Raw genomic sequence first — 25,492 nt, 5'->3', positions numbered from 1 at the left:
ACCATGAATGTTGAGGCAGTGCTAAAAGAGAAAAGACTGCGTGGCAAGACAAGGCATTTCGTTATGACGCACCTGATGAGCCCCTGGCTAACGCCATGAAAAGATTAGAAGCAGCCCTCTTCAATGTTGTGGTGGACTATGGCATCCAGTTTTTGGAGGATCGGTTCAAATCACTGGGGGAAGTGAAAGACACGTTTGGTGTGCTTCTAAACTTCCAAAAACGTGATGCCAGGACACTTTATGAACAGTGTGAGGTGCTTGGAAAAACGCTTACCTGTGGAGATGAGGCTGATCTTGACTGGAGATAGCTGGCCCTGGAAATGCAAAGCCTTTCAGACCTTCCCAAAACATCAATGGAGTTGCATCTCTTTCTCCACCAAAAAGAGCTGATTGAATTCTACACAAATACTTGGGTGGCTCTAAGAATAGCCTGTACTCTCCCAGTCACAGTGGCCTCAGCAGAGCGTAGCTTTTCTAAGTTCAAACTAATCAAGACTTACCTGAGGTCCTCCATGGCACAAGAACTTCTTAGTGGACTGGCAACAAACAGGATAAACCACCAGCTTGGAAGCCAGCTCTCATATGAGGAGATAATTAATGAATTTGCCTCCAAAAAGGAAAGAACATAAAAAAAAGGGAGGTTATGGGTGAATTGGAAAAAGGAATTCATGGCTGTGTTTCATACAATCATGGAACAGTATCCCCCTTAATTGCACTTTTATAAGCAAGAACGTTTTATGTTATTTCTTTTGGTTAACACTTTTTTAAAAACAGAAAACAGATACCTTTGCTGATCACAAGACACTTAATTTGAACAAAAAAATAAATATATATATATATATATATATCATTGTATAGCTTTAAATTTATCTTTTTTTGTTGTTTGCTTACATTTGTTTTTATTATATTAATGTTTTTTTTTTTTTACATAAAACTTCATCGGTTTGATTAAAAGGGGGGATGGGGGGGGCTGAAAATCGAATTCTGCTTAGAGCCTCTAAAAGGCTAGAGCCGGCACTGCACACGAACACACGTGCACGCGCGTTTGCAAATGAGGCAGGTGAGATGCGCTACCCACCGCTTTGTGCAAGATCCTGATTGATTTTATATTGATAGATAGGCTGCTAAAGCTTGGATAACAACGATATCAGTGCGTCGAATTGCACGCGAATAAGATTTACCACTGGCGTGCTTTTTGACGATGAACCTAATTGTACTTATAAATAGCCAACTTTGTTGCATTGGAAAAAACGTCTCTAAGATAATATTTGTGGGAGGGTCTTTACGATTCACATGGCTTTCACAAAAATGTTTAGAAGGGTGAGCTGGAAAGCCAGTGGAACATTCTGAGCGACGGCGCGCATTCGTTTGGAGCTACTTTCTGGAGAGGCCACGGACAGATGCTGTGACTTGGATAATATGTCTGCCGTGTTGGCGAAGATGAGCTCGAGAGGCGCCTCATGGTTATATTCATTCAGTGTCTTTGTTGTGTGTTTTTGTGTATCCACACATGCAGCAAGTAAGTACATTACAAGTATACCGCAGTCAATTTGATGTCGTTGTGTTAAGGTTGCTGTACGTCACTGACAATACTTAGAACAGAGGTTGATACCATATTTTTTAGGAATATTTTCTAATCAGATAGTAACTCTGGTCGGTTTCTTTTTTTTTTTAACACATTGGACACTTGTCATATGTTACGTAGACAAGTTGGGCTAAGGATGGGAAAAATCCATTCGGCGAAGTGGTAATGAATTCGATTGTCTATACAGTTGCCTGCTTTCTATTTCGACTTAAAGTGGACGTGTGTTAAATGCGTTATTTGGCTCAGTGTAGCCTGTTTTGGAGAAGGATGTGATGAAGTACGGTACTCTTTCAGGTTGTTGATTGGGACATTGCCTCTTTACCATCACCAGATGGCAGTGTTTGACACCATTGTTCACTCGCTGTATAGCGTAACCATGATCCTCTTTCAGATAATTGCAATGGACCATTGCTATCAGTTCTGCCTCAGTCATCCTTCAAAAGCTCTTCAACATCCTCCAACAATCAGCTGCCTCACTTTGCTAAGCTGAACAGAAGAGAGGGTAAGTATTGACTCATCCACTGTATGCTAAATATGTCCAGATACACTGGAGAAATGGACTCTATTGGCCTGCGTCATTAACAAAATATTTTTTCCCATTTTCTCAGAGACACTGAAATGTATGTTTGCTTCAGCCTATTTCCCCTAAACACACAGACACACATTAATGCACGCCCTCATGTACACGTGGAGGGGGACCGTGCGTGTGCATAAAATCTACGGGTCGTGTATTCATCAAGTTCCTGGAAACATTCCTCAGGGGTGATGGCCCGTGATCACACGATGGCACCGCGCAGTAGATTCGACGGCTGTACTTTCGTGCTGCGAACTGCTCATTTCATCTCTTCCCAGAGATGTTCTGAAGGGTTAAGTTCTGTGGACTGTGCCCGGCCACTCAAGTAAACTAACCTTGCCTTTGTGTTCCTGGAACCGTTCGGAGAAAACGAGTGCTTAATAACAAGGCACATTATCCTGCCGTTTGTGAATCGATGAGAGGAAGGGTGATCTGTAGCCATGAAGGGATGTACCTGGTCAGCAGCAACGTTGTTCCATTGATATCAAGGGCATCTGACGTTTGCCAGGAAATCATGCCCCACACCATTACCCCACCGGCACCAGCTGGACCCCTTGACACCAGGAAGGATTGGTTCATAAACTCATACTGCTTATGCCAAATCCCGACTGTGCCAAATGGAGGGGACGGGCTCGGTCAGATCAGGCGTGGTTAGAGACTCTAAATTTGTCCAATGTTGACGGTGTCCGCTATGGCCGCTTCTTCTTATACCGATAGGAGTGGAACACGACGTGGTCATCTTATGTGTAGTCCATCCACGACGAGGGCCGATGAGTTCAGGTTCCAATGCCCTTTGGCGCACCACTGCTAGAAAGCCTATTGGTTTGAACGATACTTGCCGTTCTCATTTGAGCTCTCTCTTCGTCATGCTGTTTTCTCCCACAGGGCTTCCACTGGCTAGATTTTTGTTTTGTTTCGGCAAACCTTTCCTGGTTAACCATAGACACTGTCATTCATGAAAGCCAAGGAGGGCAGCTAGTTCAGAGAGACTAGAACTAGTGGGCTTCATCAACAGCGGCATCAACAATCACACCACTTTCCCATTCGCTTAGGTTATTCATTTTCCCTGTTCTAATGTTCAGTCACATAGTAACTGAATGCCATGATGCCTGTCTGTTTGCTTTATACCTGTTTTTGTCTCTCCACTTCAAAACCTAGATTTTAAAACACCTAATTGTTATGAGGATGTAGAAAAACTTTAATCAGAGATGTTCTGCTTTTATTTTAGGGTATTTTTGTAGGTATTTATTTCTTAGTTTGGGAATTCAATTCAGTTTTATGCATACTCTTCAGAATGAAAAGCCGACAATCAATGAGCAAGGCGAAACATACACAACTTCTTGTGCCTACACAAAGAATGTGACAGAACATACTGACGTATCAGAAAGAATACTTATTTATAAAAATGTGGCAACCATTGTACACAAATGGTTGCAGTAAAGCCATGGCAGAGCATCACCAAAAAATATATCCAGTATCTGATGTGGTCAATGTGTTAAAGACTTGTAGCCGTTATTGAATGTTTTTGAAAATTAAATATTAGTGATCAATGACATTCCTAATCTGTTTTAGAATGTTGTTTCCCTAAGATAGGGGAGTGTGTATTTAAACTAATTATTTCTATATGGTTAAACAAGTATGTGCTCAAACACTCCTGAATAAAATCAGATAACCTGTGTATACTTCAACCTTATAGTAATTGTTTGATTTCAAATCCAAATTTCTGGAGTATAGAGCCAAAAGAAAAAATACTTAATTCCTCCCAATACTACAGAACATGTCATAGACACAGTCTTATAAGCCCCTCGCCCGAGAAGAAGCCTGGGCACTTTAATAATAAAAACGATTCTAATCAATCGCACGCACATTCGTACAGAGAAAGACACGCAATCACAAAGAGACACGCATTCATTGCACCCGTCCCTGCTCTAGGACAGGGCGGCTGGGCCCCGGAGAGGTCAGACCGACAGCCCTGGCTCCAGCTGGACCTCAGGGAGAAGATGGAGGTCACAGCCATTGCTACACAGGGTCGCTCGGGGAGCTCTGACTGGGTGACCAGCTACATGCTTCTCTTCAGTGACTGCGGCCTCGCCTGGAAGCATTACGGACAAGACGAAGATACCAGGGTGAGCCCCAGCCCGGCCGCATATCTGCCTGTCAGCTGGGGATGAATTAATGATGGGAGTCATTACTTTCAGCGGCTTTCAGTTGCCTGACATGCCAATGAGACCGCATGACTGTCTGCGCATTAATAATCTGTGGATTAATTACTTTTTCAGTGAGCTTCCTGCTGTCGACTTTAAGATGTGTAGCAGTCAAACATACCAGATATACTGTATATTTGTTTATTTGGGAATAGCCCAGTGCAGAGGCCTTAAACCCTCTCCTCAGAGACCCCCAGCCGTTCCATGTATTTGATCTATTCCAGTGTAATCTCGTTCCCAGAAACTTCCGCCCAAATTTGTGGACGGTCTGGTGGAACACTTTAACAAACATGCCCTTCATTAGTCGAGCCAGTAAGAAAGTTGTGAAAAATCTTGCTGCATTAGGCATTGGTTTAACCTGCTTAGTCTACTGACCAATCATCTCCCACGACACACTACCTCATGTGTGTTGTGCAGCCAGGCACCAATGGCTATATTGGAACATTGCTGTGGAAGAGCTCTGGGATCGTACTGCAAAGCTGAGCTGGCTTGCTAGTACCGACTCTAGCTTCATTAAAATGTGGCACTGTCTGTTACCTGGTGGCACGAAGTGGCTGGCTGAAGCAAGACTGGATGTAACCGTATTGTTCGTTTACATGACCAAATGTCAGAAATGCAGCTTCATCTAATTCTCACTGTATTTTGATTCGCTAACATCAAAAGATGACAAATACTTCACACGCCAATAGAATTATATGGTCCCTCCCTAATGGCCAACTTCAAATGTAAAGCGTTCCAGAGTCATAAGGACTGTGCCCAATAGCTTGGGGACACATTTATTTTCAGACCAGTCACTTGATTCTACTTGCCAACTAATCAATTATAAACCCTTGATTAGTGCAGTAAATCAGGTGTGCCTGTTCAGGGCTAAAATAAAATTATGATAAATCTGGAAGACGCTGAGGAGAGTGTTCATTACCTCTGGCCTAGTGGTTACTGTAGGGCCAGAAACCGAAAGGTCACTGGTTCTATCCTCAATCCAGTTAAAAATCCAGACACTGGGCCTTTGGGCTCTTAACCCCAATTGCTCTTGAAATTGGGTAAGAGTGCCTGTTAGAGTACTAAATATTGAAACATGAAATTTCATTTTTCCTTTGCGATTTTTCCTTTGCGATCACAAAGACGGTAAAATGCGAAAAAGAAATTTGTCGCCAGCAAGGTTGAACCAGTAGCCTAGCCAAGCAAGAAAGAAAAAAGCATTTCAGATAGACAGAAAGAAAAAAAAACATTTCAAACTACTGAAAATACCAAATGTTAACTTTTGTTTACCTCAGCAACCCACAGCTGTTCTCAGCGCTCTGTACTTGAACACTTGCACTCTGGAAGCTTGGTCTGGCCGCTTGAGAGTTACACAGCATAAACATAGTGTCAACAGAGTCTTCTAGCCTCTAGCTAGCTGCCTTTCTTTCTGCTTGATTTGAATTGCTTTCTTTTTTTCTTTTTTTTTTTGACAACTTCTGAATCGATTTGTGTGGGCCACTGGGCCCGCCCGAGACAGCATTCGCATTGCATCTTCTGATGCTGAAAGTCCAACAAATGGTTTCGGATGGGCTTAGGCCCTCCACTGCTGAATCAATAGAAGTCATAAAAGAGATTAATCATCCCCTTGACTCTCATGCTCGGGACAGTTCCTCTCAGAAGTTGTGGAAAATAAAATATAGATCTTTACATGACAGCAAAGCCGTCTTCCGAGACAACTTAAAGGATTCTGAGCGTATTCTAAAGTCTCACAAAACTTTTGTATCATTGACTGCTGTCTTTTCATGGCTTTTCCAGAAATGAATGATGGCTTTTTTTTTACCGGCTGCAGCCATTTTAAAGAGCTCCATTTAAATGTGTCTTACTAAGCTCATAAAGCCACCCTCTCCTGCTCCTTGCAGGCGTTCCCAGGCAACACGAACTCAGAGGGTGTGGTTCTACAAAAGCTGATCCATTCCATCACAGCCAGGTTCCTACGCTTTGTCCCTCTGGACTGGAGCTCCATTGGCTGGATCGGCCTCCGAGTGGAAGCCTATGGCTGTGTACACAGTGAGTTAATAGGGCTGTCTGTGGTGACGATAGAGTGGGATTGTGCGTGTGTCTTACGTGTGTGTGTGTTTGCGTGTCTGTCAGTGTTTGTCTACGCTAACGCGTTATTTATTAAGCGCTAACGTATTTCCTGGCGTTAGTCAGTCGGTGGGTAGTCTCACGCTGTCGTCTAAATACCTTTCCTCTATCAATGGCTTGCAGAGTCTGACGTGGCGGACTTCAATGGCAGGAGCGCTTTGTTGTACCGCTTCAACCAAAAGTCCCAGAGCACAGTGAAGGATGTGATCTCCCTCAGGTTTAAGAGCCACGGTGCGTACGGCGTGCTGGTGCACGGAGAGGGGCATCGCGGCGACTATCTGACCCTGGAGCTGTATCAGGGAACCCTGGTTCTCCACCTAAACCTGGGTGGGTGAGCGATGGCCAATGGTCTCGTGATCAAATGTTCCGTAAGAACAGCGGTTGACTTTTAAGACACTTCACCTCTTCACTTCTGCGGCCCACTTGTTCGGACTCATGCGCGTTGACACGGCGGTCGTCTGATTGTTTTCCGAATATATTAATTAACGACCAACTGTGATAATGCCACGGCCACCTGGCGCGGCCACAAGAGGACTGGCCACCTCTCTGAGCCTTGCTCTTCAAATGCATCTCCTCCTAGGTTCCCCAACCGACCACAGACTCTTTCCTAACCCAACATCTCGTTAGCGGCTGGGTATCTGCACAGCCAACTTGTGACTGCTGATTACTTCTCTGAAATAAAATGTGACGTATCGAATTTGATTTTGTGTCGTTCCACCCCCTACCCCTCACCCCCCCCCCCCTCAGACGACGCTAAGCGTTATCCCGGCAGTGGGAATGTGTCAGTGGGCATTGGCAGTCTTCTGGACGACGAGCTCTGGCATTCGGTCCTGGTTAAACGCTCCAACAAGCAGGTCAACCTCACTGTGGACGGACACACGCGCCACCTCAGCACCACAGGTGTGGAAGGCTCCCTGGAGGTGGACTATGAGGTGTGGCACCAGTATGAATGTATTCGGTTGTCACCAGAGCCACTTCGAGTGACTTAAGAAATCTTCGGCACAATGAGCGGACATGCCAGTCAGAAAATATATGTTTTGAGAGATTACACACAGATTCATAACACGTCTGCCTCTTCATTACCCAGGCTTATTCTTTTCTGTATTATATATATTTTTTTAGATTTAAGTGGACATTGTCAATAAGAGTCCATTACTGACCGTAATAAACATCTTTTAAAAAGGGTTAGGGTTATCTATTGATTTAAAAAATCATTTTTAAAAATCTGACTTTGGACCTCATTCACACTGTGAGACTTTTGAATGTGTTAACAAATACAGATAGCTGTATACTGGTGCACAGAAAGGGAGATTAGTAAGATATCATTGTGATCCCACTCTCTTTTGTTTCACAAAGCTCAGCTTCGGAGGCATTCCTATACCAGGCAAACCAGGGAGTTTCCTGAGGAAGAACTTCCATGGCTGCATAGAGAACCTGTACTACAACGGGGTCAACATCATCAACCTGGCCAAGCGACGCAAGCTGCAGATACACAGTGTGGTAAGAATCTAAACAGCACAATATACGTAACGCGCAAACTACACTCCAACTAAACTCCAACTAAACTAGCTTGAATGAAAATATCAGTTGGTTTAAGTAAAAAATTACTTACACAAACCGTACTGTACAACCCACGAGGGCGGAATCTAATGGTTAGAGAGTTGGACCAGTAACCGTTGTGCTTTTGAGCAAGGCACTTAACCGTGATTGCTCCTCTAATAGCTTTGGATAAGAGCATCTGCTAACATACTAAAATGGATGACTGTGATTAGTTTTGGTGACATGAATGTTCCCATATTTCAGAATATGTTTAGAAAGCTGCAGTGCTGTAAGATGTTGCATATGTGAACTCAGGGGTGTTTAGAAGGATATAAATAAATAATTAAATGTAGTTATGTACTTTTCTCGGTTCATTACAGAACGCCCCTGCACTGCCTTTTTCATGTAATAATCACAGTTATCTGCAGAACCCTTTGGTGTCCAATTAGAAGCAGTTGCCGAGCCATGGCCTCCCACTCCTTCTATCTTACAGACAGCCTTGTCTGTGTGGGAAATGTGTGCATTCCTAATAGCACGCTATTCCCTTTACAGTCATGTGAAACTGACTACGACTCCCTGAAAAGCTGTATTTTTTACACATTTGGACACATGGTTATTTGGCCCACGCAAAAAAATTATAATAATGTAAAACTAGTTATGCGATGAAAATAAACAGAGATGCAATTTCCTTATGTGGAAAAAGTTTGTGCCCTGCCATTACCGTCACCCCTACCTTAACTGTTCAGATGCGCCAGATCAGATGCAAAGAATCAGATGATCAATAGGGAGTTACTGCCAGGGTCCAGCCTTCAGTGAACATCAGAAACCTTATCTGGTTTGGTCATAACCATATGTTTGTGTGGTACCACATCATGCTACATCATCAAGATCACAGACCCTCTGGGTGAAAGATTATTGACGCCATTAGTCTGGGAGATGTTACAAAGCCATTTCCAAGCAATTTGAATTGCATCTTTACATTGTCGATCAGACAAAATTCCAGACCTCTCTCAATCTTCATAGGACAGATAGTCCCACAAAATTAATTCCAAGAGCTGACAGGAAGGTGCTCATAGAAATCCTCAGGGAATCTACAGGATTCTGTCAATGTTGAAATGCATGAATCAACTGTCAGAAATGGACTGCACAAACCTGGCCTACATGGGGGGTCAGGAAGGAAGAAGCCTCTGCTCTCAAAATGAATGTAAAGACACTACTGATCTTAGGCAGACAAAAACTACGGGAACAATGTGCTGTCGGCAGAGTCAAAGATTAAGTGTTTTCACTGCAATGCCAGACACCATGTTAGGCAAAAATTAAACTGTGCCTTTTAACAGTAAAACCTCATACTCACCATAAAGCATGGAGGCGCTGGCATTAAGGTATGGGTCTGCTTTGCTGCCTCAGGGCCTGGCCAACTTACCTCATTGAGCCAACCGTGAATTCCATCTTGTACCAGATAATTCTTGAAGACCATGTGAGGCCATGTTGGAAAGCTTAAGCTGAACCAAGCATGGATCTTACATCATAACAATGATCCAAAACACACAAACAAAACTACAACAGAATTCTTATCAAAATGCTGTGGGGGTCTTAAAGCAGGCCATGCATGCAAGAAAGCCTTATGACACCGTTGAATCAGTGCTGTAAAGAGTGGGCAGAAACTCCACTCAGTCAATATAAGAGACTGATAGACATTTAAAGGAAAAGGCTACATTAAATTAGTTCAGCCCAATCAGCTATTGGAGCTAAGAGTGTACTTATTTGTTCAAATTGCATATCTTTTCATTTTTAATGAATAAATGATTGCAAAGTATAACCTTTTCAGTGTCAATCATTTTGTGTGAAGATTACATAATCCAAATGTCAAAATAGGTGAAAAGGGACAACTTTCCCGTGGGTATGCTTACATTTTCACATGACTGTATATAAATGTGAAGAGGGTTCCTGTTAGGACACTACTCCCTGTATGGTGCCCTACTTTTTACCAGGGTCAATAGGACACCATGTACACTGTAAAGGGAATATGGTGCCATTTTGTCATGCGTCCGGTAGAGAGCCATCACCTGCGTGGTGTTCTCCTGTGTGCATTCCTAGCACGTGTGATCCACTGAACTGTGCTGAGCTTGTTTATCAGAAATGTCTGAACACTGTAGTCCCTTTCACCGCTACCTCTCTCTTTCCCTGGACACAGACACTGAATTAGTAATGACATTTGACTTTTCCACTCAGATGACCATGAATAATATTTGATCTGCTAATGTGTCCGACGTGTGTGTGCGAAGAATGTCACATTCAAGATCTGTCCTGGCTCATTTTTAATGAGAGGGAAGGCTGGGTAGCCTATAGTTTTAATTACTTTGTGTGTTTTTTAGGACCAGTATTTCTGAATATTTTTTTTTTCTGGGTACTGAATCGAACAGTCCTTGAGCTGGATAACTATGTATTGTTTCTGGTTTTCATCAGCTCATTTCAATTTTCCATCAAAAACGTACATATTTTTACTCTCTGACGAAAACCTTGTACCTCCAGGGACATTGCTTTCACATATATTGACAGCAGATAGTACCTCAACATAATCTGACATTTCCATGACTCCACGACCAATTCAGACAGGAAACACAGAGTATTTGTTAGAATTGTTTTGGGAGAACTCGGAACAGCCGTGGGAGTACGTCGTATTGGCATTAGGTTCTGGTCCTCTGGAGTAACACACTGTCATCACATTATCATGTATACGGTACTACCAACAATAACATCTCTGTAATATTATTAATAGCAATCCACATAGGCAATGAGCAAGGTACGCAGTACCAATCCCTCCTACAGAAAGAAACACAGAACCAAACAGGTGGTGACAGAGGTGGTGAGTGGATTTGCACCCACATGCTAGTACGACCAGCAGCATATCAGACTGAGTGAATGACCCCACTATTAGACAGGATATTGTGATTGGAGCAATCCAGCTTCAGCTGATGAATCGCTCACCAGTTTTGGAGATAGACAGGGACAATAGAATGTATAGAATGAATAGAACTGACAAATGAAGAAGCACAAAGCAACTGTTTAGACATGAGAGAAAACAGAAAAGCTTAGCTTTGAAACAAACGTGTGGATGAATTTCGTTAACCACCCATGTGTTGGTTGTTTGTTTCCTACTTGTTGTCTGTTCCATACAGTGGCGTAGGCTATAAATAACAGCTAATATACAAACAACACAATTTTTATACAGTTTTATGTAATACGCTAGTGATTTTACCCAAACAACGCCACTGGTGACAACCACCTCTTGTGACAACCAACCCCTGTGAAAACCAACCTATGTGACAACCAATCCGTGTGACAACCAACCCCCGTGACAACCAAACCATGTGACAACCGCCTCTGTGACAACCGAACCCTGTGACAGCCAACCTCTGTGACAACCAGCCCGTGTGACAACCAGCCCGTGTGACAGGCAAACCCTGTCATTCCTAACCCCTGTGACAACTAATCTCTGTGACAACCAAACCCTGTAACAACCAACTCCTGTGACTACCAGACCCTATGACAACCAACTGCCACAGTAGTTTTCATGCTTTCCTCCTTAATAAAAGTTAAAATGGCTCATCTGCATTTACTTTTTCTTCCTGTTTCCCAGGGCAACGTAACCTTCTCATGCTCTGAGGCCCAGCCCCAGATGGCGTCCAGCACCTTCCAGTCTTCTAGCAGTAGCTACCTTTACGTCCCTCTGGAGCCTCCCGGGCTCTGGGGCTTGGAGGTGCACTTCCATTTCCGGACCTGGAACCAGGAGGGGTTACTGTTCTACACCAATGGCGGGTCACAGCACTTGGTGTTTTACATCAGCAGTGGCCAACTACACCTGATAGTCCATGGCTCTTCGGAGCAAAAGACAAATATTTCCATAGGTGAGCAGAACGCTAAGTTAGCTACTATCACAATAAATCACTGATTTTGGAGGGCTGCTGTAGATGTTGGAATTCATGTTGTGTTTTTGGTTTTATTTCTCCCAGACTTGGATGTATCTGATGGACTGTGGCACTCTGTTGGTCTAAGCTGCAGAGGTCTTAAGGTTTCTCTGGTCCTGGACAATGGGCCAACCTCTGCAGTTGATGTACAGAGACATGAAGACTCTGTCAATGGGGTTTTCTTTGGAGGTAATTGACGGAAATCTTTCGACTATTATAATGTGACGCCAGAAATTCAGTGTGTTTTAAACAGAATCGGAGTTTCATCCAAATGTGTTGTGATTATTATTTCTGTAATGATTCAGGCCACACTTGATTAACAGTTTAACAGATTTCCTAAAGGAATGCATTTTTTGTAGTTGTTATTGAAAAGTGACTATTGATTCTTTGAGGACTTTTTTTTAGCTGCTGAAGTAGTCTGGAGAAATGTATAGAGACGGGGCATCTGTTTATATCCATTAATCTTGGTCGATATTGTCAATCATTCCGACAGGTTGTCCCCAATACAGTGCTGGGTGTAAAAACCCCACTGTGTCCTTCCAGGGGTGCATTCGTCACATTGTCCTGAACAACCAACCTATTAATCTAACCCATGTGCAACAAGGACTTCTGGGTAATCACAGCAAGCTTAAGTTTGATGTCTGCGGCATCCGTGACAGGTACGCTCACAAAATCTCAACAAATAGGTTACAGAATGTTCTCATTTGAAACACTGTTCAGTGTTGTTGAAAGAAAAGTATTTCTGTTTCTGCCTCCTGAATCTGTCATGACCTGGAATCAGATGGAAGGACACCAATTACCACAGAAACCTTTAGATTTTCTTCTCTGCGGATCATCCTAAATGGTACCCTAATCCCTAAATAGTTAATTACTTTTTTACCAGGGCAAATTGACCCAAGCCCTTTGGCCCTTGGTCAAAAAGAAGTGAAGTGGATAGTGAATAGGGTGTAGTTTGGGAATCCCTGGACTGCATGCCTCTACAACCAGACTGCCAACACTGGAAACATCCTGTGAATTAACTTCTACATTCACACTGCAGCGTGTGTGCGCGCGTTGTGTATGTCTGTGTGCGTGTGCATTCTCTGTCTCCTATCCCTCCCTGGGCATCTATCCCTGCCAGTGTTAATTTTCCTTCTTGCCAGCTTTAGGTATTAGGCTGAGTGAGAAAGATGTTATGGTTTTGTCAGAGCAGGCAGCAGTGATAAGGTTCGCTCCAAGAGTCACACTCCTCTCTATATGCTGGCTGAGCAGACGGGCAGAGGGATGGAGGGACAGAGGGACGGAGGGGGGGTAGGGAAAGAGGGATGGAAGGGGGGTAGGGAAAGAGGGATGGAGGGGGGGTAGGGAAAGAGGGATGGAGGGGGGGTAGGGAAAGAGGGATGGAGGGATAGAACAGAGAGGAGGGAGAGATGGAGGGATAGAGAGATGGAGGGATACAGAGATGGAGGGATAGAGGGCAGAGAGATGGAGGTATCGAGAGGTGGAGGACACAGACAGGGAAGACATCACACACAGCAGCTAGTAGGTGGAGGACACAGACCGTGGAAGAAGTGTTAATGCCATTTAATGCGTCTGTATGCAGCTCTGCGGTCTTGAGTTATGTTTGGAGTTTGAACACGCGCCTCTCTCTCCCACCCTCCCTCCCTCTCTTTTCCTCTCTTCCTCTGTCCGTAGATGTCTGCCCAATTTCTGTGAGCATGACGGACGATGCACCCAATCCTGGGATACATTTTACTGTGACTGCTCAGGGACAGGCTACACTGGAGAAACCTGCCACAACTGTAAGTCAGTTTGACATTATCGTCATCCGCCACACACCCCCTGACTCTCTGATTATCAGAAACACATCCCTCTGTTAAAATACACGCGGCACGCAGGTCAACAACACAGGAGTGACCAAACCCTTAAGTTTCTTCCCAGGACTGAATTAGTGGCTGATAAGAAGGACGGGGATGAAAACCAGAAGTGTTTCGGCGCTCTAAGACTGGTTGAGCAGCTGTGCAGCACAACATGTGTATATGTGATGAGGAAGGAGGGGCTGTGGTGTATTGCCGATATACCACGGCTAAGAGTTGTTCTTAGGCGCGACGCATCCCAGCGGACACAGCGCTTAGCCGTGGCGTATTGGCCATGTATCCCAAACCCCCGAGACGTCTTATGGCTCTTATAAACTGGCCGCCAATTAGCAATTAGAGCGGTAAACGGCGATGTGGTGTCATACCCGTGGTGTATGGTCTCATATTCCACGGCCATCAGCCAATCGGCATTCAGGATTCAAACCACCCTCTTTACAAGTGTGAATATACTATATACAGCGAGTGGCTGTAGTTACAGTATCGTCTCCACCATCTCCCGCCACAGAACACCGTTATTACCATGAAGGTGTCATATGGCAATACAGTGAAGGTTACTTTACCAATTCCTGATTCATGGTGTTATTACATCCTTATTATAATTGTTTTAATGGCCCCCTGTATGGTCCTCTACTTCACACCAATACCATTGACACATTCAGAATGCCAAAAGAAGACTGAATTTCGCTAGAGCTTTTGGCGTATACAGTATAATCACATCCACTGCAACACATTGTACACTAATGTGTGGGTATGGGCCAGAGCATGGAGTATTGATTCAAACATCGATCTTACTTCCCACAGCTATTTATGAGGCATCGTGTGAGGCACATAGGCAAATGGAAAGCAAGTCTGGCTACTTTTACATTGATCCAGATGGGAGCGGTCCTCAAAAGGCAATGCTGGTCTACTGCAACATGACCGGTGAGTTCATGGATTGGCATGGAAAGGAGAAGTGTGAGCACAGCCTGCTGTCTGGTTTGAACAGGCAAGGCATGGAAACTTACTGCATTGGTGGAGTTTCTAATTATTCTTTATAAAATAGAATGTTAGGCAAATTCCATGAAGTGTGTCCAGCAGTTAACCCATGCCATATTCGTTTGTCTGGCCGTATGTCCATACACTAGTTGACTAACCTCAATTACGTTTATAATTAGAAATGTCAAGGACACCTAGCTGGGAAAACAAACTCTTGGAAAATCACATACCCAAAGTCTTTCTTGGGCTAATGGGATAATCTGGATTAATGACTGAGCCGTTGACCTGACTGTCCTGTGAATGCCGTCGAGTACCTGCTCTGTCTTCCTTATAGAGGACGTTGTGTGGACAGTGGTGGGCCACATTAACAGTGGATATGTGAACCAGAGAGTAACTGGGTCCACACCACAGAAGCCTTACATTATGAGGTTCAATTACACCGCCTCTCTGGAACAGCTACGCACTTTGATTGGACGATCCAAACACTGCCAACAGGAAGTGGTCTACAGCTGTAGGAAATCCAGACTTTTCAATACTTGGGGTAAGTTCACCCTTTTTTTAGTAGTTCTTGACGAGTGCAATTCACTGGCTGATCCCTTTCCAATGACCCGTTTGGGCATGGATCAGGAAGCATCAGTCAATGAAGCTGGAGAAACCACCCAGTTGACTAAATTAAAACGGCGGAAGCCTTCAGTGGCAACATCAGTGCAAAAGCTGCATTTTGGCCACTAGAGGCCTCTACCAGCCTCTCTTGTTGTGTATTATTAGAGGGCTAGTAAGCACACAAAGTCATTTTGACAGAGCTCAAGTTGTCTTTTTAAGTCGGTGGATTTCGATTTTTCCAACAAAAAAGTTTTCAAAAGTATTCAAAGTTAGTCCTGTAGACTTCTATTTCGATGTGGTTTGTTTTGTTTGTGTCATTCTCCCCCCCCCAAGGGTTGCCGAACCCTCTGCTCTCTTTGATTCCAACTCCCACTGTGAACAAAGCCTAACTGAGTCTTTCTGCTGTCTCGCTTGGGAAATTCATGTTCTTTTTTTTCTCATATGAAATATTAATGCAGATGGTCTCATCCTAGTTACAGTGCTGTGTGATGAAGTGAGTACACCCCCTGACATTTTTTTTTGTTCTTTTTACCTTTGTTTGTTTGGACATATGGATAATTTATCTTTCTTTCATCACTACTGACAGATATGGGTAAACTAATTTAACAAAGACAAAAGGTAACTTTTCATTTTTCAATCAGTCGTGCAATTCAAATAATCATCTGCAGTTTCCTTTGGTGGAAAAGTGAGTATACAGTATATCTGTCTTTATCATCCCATCCGTTGGATTCAGAATCAGATGCAACCATAGGTGCACGTCATAAAAAAATTCTAGAATAACCCAGAAGGTCCAGCCTTCCATACAGATCAAAAACGTGGTTTGACTCACAGGCCCTTGGGAAAACATGGCATGCCAACATCAAAAGACATTTCTGAACGATAATTCATGACACTTGTAAAGCAATTTCCTTTAGACAAGAATCATCCTAAACTGCATTGGAATATGAAATAGATTTTTGTATCTGTTATGTAACCATATCGTAATTGATATCTTGGAGGAAGGTTGGGCTGGCTGATAAGGATGTTCCTTTAGGCCTAATTTAAATGCCCCGACACTCTGAATAGTCTGAGACCACTACCAATCTATCTAGGACAGGTCATGTCGTGGAAACCCAATAGCTGATCTCAAAAGACCCACAAATACTGTTGGTTTTTAAAGCATTTTTCACGCTGACAGGTGGAAGCTACTCAAATCCATTCTATTCCCATACCTGATTTGAATTCTCCCTCCAGTCGAAGCAAGCAGAAGAAACACAAAATCTGATATTTTAAACCACATTTCAAACCACATTTATAGATTGTTTGAAATTAGATAGAAATCTATATTCTGGACATGCGTTTCTAAATGAACAAATGTATTTTCAGTTTTTTTGTTTAAAATATTTTAGATTTGAAGCTGAGTAAGCAGCTAAATATTGATATAAAAATGAGATTATTGTCATTAATACCCGAATTAACAGAGGAACGAGGAAAGAAGGAAATAAAAAAGGATGACTAAGAGTCTCCCAGACCACAGCTCCCCCCTCCAGCCCTGCCTGTGTGTGACGGTCATCACACACAGCCAGTCTTAAGCACAAACAGCAGCAATCCAATGATATTGGAATTTGTTTATCTGGGGCCAAATCTATCAAATAAGTGAGGAGAGGCTCTTTCTAAATGTAGGGAATTTGCCAATCCGCTGAGCCATAATTCAGAAAGGGAGACATCAGTTTTTTCCAAAAACATCAGAATATTTTTTTTTGCCGAAACAAGACTATTTGAAACCATCATGATTTTTAACAGTCAAGCTAATCAATATATTTAACATACTGTTGATGAAAGTGATCCGACTCCAAGTGAAATGTGTTGTCTTGCTTAGAGCGCCCTCAAGGCTAGAGCCAGCCCTGTAACTAGCAAGCCATCACAGCAAATGACTGACATCTGAACAGCCAAAAATCTGATTTTGTCACTTTTAAGTGGATGTTTGCACAGTCAGTATTTAAAAAACAGATTTGAAAAAATAAATGCCAGAAGGGTGAACTAAGTTTAAGAACCCCAGGATAACTTTAAGTGATGTACAGGTGTCTCCAACCAAAATCAAAGTGCATGACTCAAATGTCAGAAAGTGTCTGCACAGATTTGGAGGTCAGGAGGGCAAAAGTCTCTGCTCTAAAAATGATTGAAATGCATGACTGACGTTTGCTAGTCAACCCCTGGGAGAATAACAAGACTACTAGAACAAAGTGCTCTGGACAGACAAGTTAAAGGTGGAGTTGTTTGACCACATTGCTAGACGTTATGTTTGTTAAAAACAAAACACTTTGAAAATGAGAACCTCATATAAAGGTAAGGCAAGGTGGCAGGAGCATTATGATATGGGGCTGCTTTGCTACCGCAGGGCTTGGCCAGCTTGCCATCATTGTGTCAACTATGAATTCCATAACCAGAGAATACTACTGTAGAGGAGAATGTGAGGCCTTCTGCAAAAATGTTTATGCTAACCTGGAAATGTCTCATACAACGGAACAATGATTCAGAACATGGAAGCCAAGCTGTAGAAGAACAAAATAAAAGAGAACATAGAAAGAAATTAAGGGTTTTGGAATACAGGTGCTGGTCATAAAATTTACAGGTGCTGGTCATAAAATATCATCAAAAAGTTTCTTTATTTCAGTAATTCCATTCAAAAAGTGAAACTTGTATATTATATTCATTCATTCCACACAGACTGATATATTTCAAATGTTTATTTCTTTTGTGATGATTATAACTGACAAGTAATGAAAATCCCAAATTCCGTATCTCCGAAAATTTGAATATTACTTAAGACCAATACAAAAAAATGATTTTTAGAAATGTTGGCCAACTGAAAAGTACGAACATGAAAAGTATGAGCATGTACAGCACTCAATACTTAGTTGGGGCTCCTTTTGCCTGATTTACTGCAGCAATGCGGCGTGGCATGGAGTCAATCATTCTGTAGCACTGTTCAGGTGTTATGAGAGCCCAGGTTTCTCTTATAGTGGCCTTCAGCTCTTCTGCATAGTTTGGTCTGGCGTATCGCATCTTCCTCTTCACAATACCCCATAGATTTTCTATAGGGTTAAGGTCAGGCGAGTTTGCTGGCCAATTAAAAACAGGGATACCATGGTCCTTAAACCAGGTACTGGTAGCTTTGGCACTGTATGCAGGTGCCAAGTTCTGTTGGAAAATGAAATCTCCATAAAGTTGGTCAGCAGCAGGAAGCATGAAGTGCTCTAAAACTTCCTGGTAGATGGCTGCGTTGACCTTGGACCTCAGAAAACACTGGACCAACACCAGCAGATGACATGGCACCCCAAACCATCACTGACTGTGGAAACTTTACACTGGACTTCAAGCAACGTGGATTCTGTGCCTCTCCTCTCTTCCTCCAGACTCTGGGACCTTGATTTCCAAAGGAAATGCAAAATTTACTTTCATCAGAGAACGTAACTCAGCAGTAGTCCAGTCCTTTTTGTCTTTAGCCCAGGCGAGACGCTTCTGACGCTGTGTCTTGTTCAAGAGTGGCTTGACACAAGGAATGCGACAGCTAAAACCCATGTCTTGCATACGTCTGTGCGTGGTGGATCTTGAATCACTGACTCCAGCTGCAGTCCACTCTTTGTGAATCTCCTCCCACATTTTTGAATGGGTTTTGTTTCACAATCCTCTCCAGGGTGCGGTTATCCCTATTGCTGGTACTTTTTTCTACCACATCTTTTCCTTCCCTTCGCCTCTCTATTAATGTGCTTGGACACAGAGCTCTGTGAACAGCCAGCCTCTTTAGCAATGACCTTTTGTGTCTTGCCCTCCTTGTGCAAGGTGTCAATGGTCATCTTTTGGAAAGCTGTCAAGTCAGCAGTCTTCCCCATGATTGTTTTGCCTACAGAACTAGACTGAGAGACCATTTAAAGGCCTTTGCAGGTGTTTTGGGTTAATTAGCTGATTGGAGTGTGGCACCAGGTGTCTTCAATATTGAACCTTTTCACCGTATTCTAATTTTCTGAGATACTGGATTTGGGCTTTTCATTGGTTGTCAGTTATAATCATCAAAATTAAAAGAAATAAACACTTGAAATATATCAGTCTGTGTGGAATGAATGTATACATTATACAAGTTTCACTTTTTGAATGGAATTACTGAAATAAATCAACTTTTTGATGATATTCACATTTTATGACCAGCACCTGTATCTATGCCCAGACCTGAGTCTTACTTGAAAGAAAGCCATAACATCACACTGTTAAAGCAAGATGGTATGGAAGAGTGGTCAAAATTCTTTCCAGTCAATGAGGGACTGATAGGCAGTTACAAGAAATGCCTACCTTATGTGAATTCTGCCAAAGGGGGCAACAAAAGCTGTTGAAGCAACGGGTGCGCTTATATTTTTCTGCTCGAGGGCATTTGCAATGCATTTGATTTCAGTTAAATAAACGAGTGTAGCCTGTCATTTTTCAGTGTTTGGTTACATCATGTCACCTTTATCTGCCAGTGGTGTTGAAATGTTCCTTGTGTTGGTTGTAGACGGCACACCCCTGTCATGGTGGCTGGATTGGAGCGGAGGGAAGCAGACCTACTGGGGGGGCTCCGAACCTGCAGTCCAACAGTGCTCCTGCAGCCTGGCGGAAAACTGCATCGACATGAACTACTTCTGCAACTGTGATGCGGACAGTCACTCGTGGTAACAGTGGAAAGCAGCGCATGAATATGTGTTATAACTGGCATGTGCGACATGTACAGTGGACCGCAGGTTCCATGACCGGCGGCATCAACACGCGTGTGCCGCTTACGCGTGACTCAGTCTTATGATGCGTACTTCATGGAAGTTTGGAGAGCATCTTTGACAATCAAAGGTCTTGTGTACTGAGGTGACGTGTTTAACCTCTGCGTGACAATTATCTACAGGGTGAACGACACAGGATCGCTGTCCTACAAAGACCACCTTCCACTGACGGAGATTGTGATAGGAGACACCAACCGAAGCGGCTCGGCAGCCGTGTTCAGCGTCAGTTCCCTCCAGTGTAGCGGGGACAGTAAGTCCATACTCCATTAAAGTCACCGTGTGCCAAACGTGGTCAGAACCGTGATGGAGAAGTAGGGATTTCTGCAGCAGCAGAGGAGTGGTGTGGGGTTGAACTGTATTTTCGATGTGTTCACAGGGTTTCTGGGGAACGCAGCATCTTTCTATGCAGGGTCTTCTTCTCTCCTCTTCCGTACATTTGAGGCTGAGCTCAGTGCTGACATCTCCCTCTACTTCAAGACCACAGCCTCTTTTGGTGTTCTGTTGGAGAACCTGGGCCCCACTGACTTCATCTCTCTAAAGATGATCTGTGAGTGTCCCTTCCTGAATCCCAAATCAATCATCATTCACACCTTCCCCCCCTAGACACTTGTGTCTCCTCAAATATCTTTTTTTTTCCCCAGTTTCTAGATAGAGGCTTCTTTGGTATTTCATTAGATAGCTCTGATAAAGATCTCGATTAAACGGAGACACTGGCCCTGCCTGGAGCCGCAGACCGCCAGCCGAAGGCAAATGGAGCAGGTTTGTAATCGGAGCGCGTGTCTTCCCATCCCGTCCAGCGCCGTCAGCTGTGACGTTCACCTTTGACGTGGGGAACGGCCCGGTGGTCTTGACTGTGACGTCCCCGGTCGCCCTGAACGACAGGCAGTGGCACTACGTCAGAGCCGAACGCAACCGAAAGGAGGCCTCCCTGCAGGTGGATCGGCTGCCGTTGAACACCCTGGAGGCACCGTCTGAAGGCCACTACCGCCTGCAGCTCAAAAGCCAGCTGTTCGTAGGTAGGTTGGGCTCTAGATCCTGGCGAAACAACGCCAAAGACACAACATCTGCACACTTCACCTTGTTCAACAAACCAATGATCAACTGAAACCAAACGTACAATATCAATTTTGCAATCAGTAGCTTAACGTTGGGCAGATCTTCAGTTAGTTTCCCGGAACACTCTCCCGACAGGCGGATCCGCCTCCAGGGAGAGCAGTTTCCTCGGTTGCATTCGTGCACTGTCCCTGAATGGCGTGACCCTTGACCTTGAGGAGCGGGCCAAACTGACCCCCGGGGTGACCCCGGGATGCCCCGGTCACTGCAGCGGTTCCGCCAGCGTCTGTCACAACAGAGGAAGGTGTTTGGAGAACAACAGTGGATACGTCTGTGACTGTACACACTCTGCGTATGCTGGACCTCAGTGTAAGAAAGGTGAGTCATCTCCACGATCAGTCAGGCCCAAAGTTTGCAGGAAGCCGGGTCCACCACTGTCTTTTTTGGCTAGGGCACAGAGTTCTTTTTTTAAAGGATTAATCAAAGAAAAAGAGTGAAAGAGATGAGATACTTTCATTTCCATAAATCTGAGTCTCTAGTATAACGGTAGGGATACTATATTTTCTGATGAATTGAACGCCATTGAAAAGCTCCATTCGTGCACGGCATGGCTGACGTACAGCAAGGTCTACTGCTGAGACTACGCCACCACGAATCCACTGGCAACAAAACAGCCTTTATCACATCAGATATTCAGCTATAACCTATTCACTGTCGTTTGAATGAGGTTCCAAACGTGCTTCACGGCTCGTCAGAACCTCAGAGAATTGGACTTCTGTTTGATCCATAATTTGATCTAGCCATGTTTCTTTCAATTGGCACATCCCTCTCCTTCTGACCCGTTCAACATTTAAATAAGCCAACCCTCTCAAATGCTGTCTGAATCAGTGTCTGAGATCACAGCACTACAGTATAGTATTATTCATCCTCGATAACGGCATGCCGGTTTGTTTTCCTGTAACAGAAGTGTCAATGTCCTTTGAGAGAGGCTCCTCCGTGACCTTCAGCTTCCAGATGCCTTTTCCAGTCATCCGCAACAGAGACAGGGCTAGCCAGTCTCCTATCAGGCAGCCAGTCCGTAGCCCCTCCTCAGCCATCTACGCCCATAACAGCGAGTCCAGAGAAAATGTCGCCTTCAGCTTTCTGACAACTCACACCCCTGCCATGCTGCTGTGTGTCAGCACCTACCATCAGCAGTACCTGGCTATCATCCTGGCTAACAACGGTAGCTAGCGTTCCTTCTGTTTGTTGCCCTCCGTCTCTCTTTCTGCCTCCTATTGGAATAGGTGCAATTTTGTTTTCCGATTTTCTCACATTTTGCAGGGAGCTTGCAGATCTGGTACCGTCTGAACAGGGAGAGGAGAGCCGAGGTCTTTGTCCCCAAAGCCTTCAACCTGGCTGACGGGCAGCTCCACCGGGTCCAAATGCATCGTGAGGGAAGGGACTTGAATGTACAGGTCAGTGATATCTATAGAAATATAGCCCATCATTAATATATAGAAAAGCATGATGTCGTTTTGTCTTTCAGTCCACCTTGTTCAAGTGAATTTGGAAATGTGTTATATTTTCCCAAATCAGATTGACAAAGACACCGACCAAAAATACAACCTTTCTTCTGACACAAAAATGAACACCCTGCGATCTCTGACTTTGGGTAAACTCACAAGTACTTCAGCAGGACTTGCTGATTTGGATGAGGAGGTGCTTTGGGCCGGGTCCAGGGGTTTTATTGGCTGCCTGTCATCTGTCCAGTTCAATCATTTGACACCGCTGAAGGCGGCCATTTTGAATCGTGGCAGCTCATTGGTTCGTGTTCTTGGCAATCTCGTTGAATCCAACTGTGGAGCCTTGGCTGATAGTACAACATCACAATCGATTTCTGGTAAGTATATATATATAGCTGCTGTGAATCATGTTTGGCTCCACAATATGGATTTTATATGGTATTATATTATCATATCACCAGACTGTGATGAAAATAAAGCTATAACTCCAGGGTACTAATGATGCAAATGTCACAGAGTGGGTCGGTAATGACTCATCAACTCAACCTCTTTCTGGATTTGACATTAGCAAGCATATTGACTTAAGGACTAAGTGTCATTGATTGCAATGCCTTTAGAAAATTTCCCTTATTCCGTTCAGAGTCTGCATAATGTAATTGAAGGTCATGTCTGAAAAAATCCTTTGTTTCGCTTTCTTCCTCTGTTCATGGAAAAGATCATTCCGAGCGTGGCGATAGCGGCAGAGATCGTCTGGAGAAAACGACGCAGAGTGATTCAGCGGTAATTGGAGGTGAGCCAGAAGATCACGACCGAGCTATGTGTGTTTCTCCACAGTGCAACTTATTTAATTTTTTGTCTGTGGTACAGCCGTCCTCCCTCAAACAATGAAGAAATGTCAAACATTGCTCAAAGTCCAGAGGATTGGGACATTATTACGTACCGCATTACAGGATCCCACGCAATACGATTAACCTTGAAGTACACTCAATGTAATGTATCCCCCCCACACCCCAGGTCTCGTCGCTGCTGTGGTCCTCGTCGTCCTCTGCGCTGCGGCCCCGACGTCATGCTTCCTGTACCGACGCTGCAGCCACGCCCACACCCAGGAGAAGTCCCCCGCCTCCCAGAAGAAGGATCCCAGACACAGCCCGGAGCACGGCTACCCTGCAGGCCCGGATCACGGCTACCCTGCAGGCCCGGAGCACGGCTACCCTGCAGGCCTGGAGCACGGCTACCCTGCAGGCCTGGAGCATGGCTACCCTGCAGGCCTGGAGCACGGCTACCCTGCAGGCCTGGAGCACGGCTACCCTGCAGGCCCGGAGCACGTCTATCATGCAGGCCTGGAGCACGGCTACACTGCAGGCCCGGAGCACGGCTACCCTGCAGGCCCGGAGCACGGCTACCCTGCAGGCTTGAAAATGAACCAGGACCTGCACAGCTCTGTGAGGCACAGTAGAAAGGAATACTACATATGACTCCGCGGAGTCTTACACACCAGAGCCGCCTTCGCCCGTCCCCCTGCCTCCCGCTCTTTGCACTGCCCGGCCTCAAACACAGAACAGTCCTCTATGGGAAGAGCAACCAGCCACCACAAAACCCAGTGTTAGTCGTCTGTCCTTTTTTTAAGGATCACTGGTGGTCCTTTCCCTGTGTGGCTAATGGAGGACGGTGATCCCACTGCTCTGTCACATACAGGCTGTTTAGCGGGCCATGAGAGCTGGACCTCGTTTGATGTGAAACAACAAATGAAAAAATAAAAATAAAAAAAACGCATTACATTGACCGCGTATCAGCTTTGAAGTTCGAACGAAACAGAAAAAAAACAATGCCCAGTCCATCTTCACAACGTCATCAAGCCCGGCTTCAAACAGCCTTGTGTGTCCTGAATGTGGAATTGCGGTGATTTTCGGTGGAGGTTGGTTGGTCGGTTGCCGAACACTCTAACTCACTTACTCGTATTCACCTGTGGATCCTGGATGTGATAATGACTGATTAATGACGTTGGACCATCTGTCCATGCAAGGCCTGGGCGCGCGGCACACCTGTTCCTGCTCTCTCTGAAAACCACTGATCTCACTTAATAGAATTCTGGCTGCGTGCCAAGGACTTTGCGACTGGCCTCTCTTGTTCTCCGAACACATCGGTTTTCTGTTCACAATATGTTGTTTGTTGCGCCCTCACTGCCAATAACAGCTTTATTCTTTCTGCGTTTAACTTCGGCGACATCCAGTAACATGTAATGATTTAGCGAACCGCGGAGGACTGGGGCGGTGGATCATGTTGAAGAGTCCAGATGTAGTTCAGTACAATGTTATGTGATTGTGCCTGTAACTTTTGAAATTAATCATCTCTAGATTATAAGATGGAGTCTAGGGTAGAAAGGTAGGTTTGGTCTCAGGAGATCTTCTGTACTGGTTGTTGATGTTGTGAGTTTTGTTGAATGAAGAAGTTATGCTGTAGAAAGTTCTCCTCGGCTGTTGTAAAAGGCTGCAGTTGCCGGAAGCAATGTCAGAATTCTAAGTTCTCTCTTTTATCGAACTGCAGTCTCTTCTGGAACAACATGTTGCTTGCTCTTAGATTGACATAGCTGCAATTTTCAAGAAATGTTATGCACTGTTAGCTGAACAACAGCAAGCAAGCTTCATATGGCTTTGTATTACTTGTTATCATATGCTCAGCTTATGAATTTCCATCTACGAATAGCCACGATAAAGTATTCTTATTTCTGGTTGTACTTGTT

At 44.3% G+C, this 25,492-nt stretch overlaps 1 protein-coding gene across 6 annotated transcripts; it reads left to right on the top strand.

The window, feature by feature from the left end:
• Nucleotides 1–1,237: 1,237 nt before the first annotated feature.
• On the top strand, nt 1,238–24,521 carry cntnap5b (contactin associated protein family member 5b). Of its 6 annotated transcripts, XM_020042052.2 has the most exons (24): nt 1,243–1,519; nt 1,977–2,087; nt 4,092–4,285; nt 6,244–6,391; nt 6,593–6,796; nt 7,217–7,401; nt 7,826–7,969; nt 11,649–11,916; nt 12,022–12,165; nt 12,470–12,635; nt 13,651–13,757; nt 14,634–14,753; nt 15,142–15,348; nt 19,936–20,092; nt 20,317–20,444; nt 20,571–20,741; nt 20,992–21,210; nt 21,386–21,625; nt 22,212–22,472; nt 22,571–22,704; nt 22,826–23,129; nt 23,468–23,542; nt 23,767–24,090; nt 24,139–24,521. In XM_020042052.2, exons 1-24 carry the CDS (start codon nt 1,420–1,422, stop codon nt 24,225–24,227), a joined length of 4,200 nt encoding a protein of 1,399 aa, XP_019897611.1. In that variant the 5' UTR covers nt 1,243–1,419; the 3' UTR covers nt 24,228–24,521. The 6 variants fall into 6 exon arrangements, with proteins under 6 accessions (XP_019897616.1, XP_019897615.1, XP_019897611.1 ...); XM_013139944.3 differs by having other exon boundaries at nt 1,244–1,519; nt 23,767–24,521; XM_020042057.2 differs by lacking the exons at nt 23,468–23,542; nt 23,767–24,090; nt 24,139–24,521 and having other exon boundaries at nt 1,238–1,519; nt 22,926–23,123.
• The last annotated feature ends 971 nt before the right edge of the window (nt 24,522–25,492 follow it).

This window comes from Esox lucius, chromosome 22, assembly GCF_011004845.1.
Source record: "Esox lucius isolate fEsoLuc1 chromosome 22, fEsoLuc1.pri, whole genome shotgun sequence".
NCBI lineage: Eukaryota > Metazoa > Chordata > Actinopteri > Esociformes > Esocidae > Esox > Esox lucius.
The sequence above is the reverse complement of the archived record's forward strand: the minus strand, read 5'-3'. Positions and strand labels throughout refer to the sequence as shown.

Excerpts from the sequence above, each read along its gene's own strand:
- cntnap5b (XM_013139944.3), top strand. The coding sequence starts at position 1,420 with ATGTCTGCCGTGTTGGCGAAGATGAGCTCGAGAGGCGCCTCATGGTTA. Across the intron at positions 7,402-7,825 it reads CCCTGGAGGTGGACTATGAG|CTCAGCTTCGGAGGCATTCC; the intron begins GTGTGGCACCAG and ends TGTTTCACAAAG. Across the intron at positions 11,917-12,021 it reads AAAGACAAATATTTCCATAG|ACTTGGATGTATCTGATGGA; the intron begins GTGAGCAGAACG and ends TATTTCTCCCAG.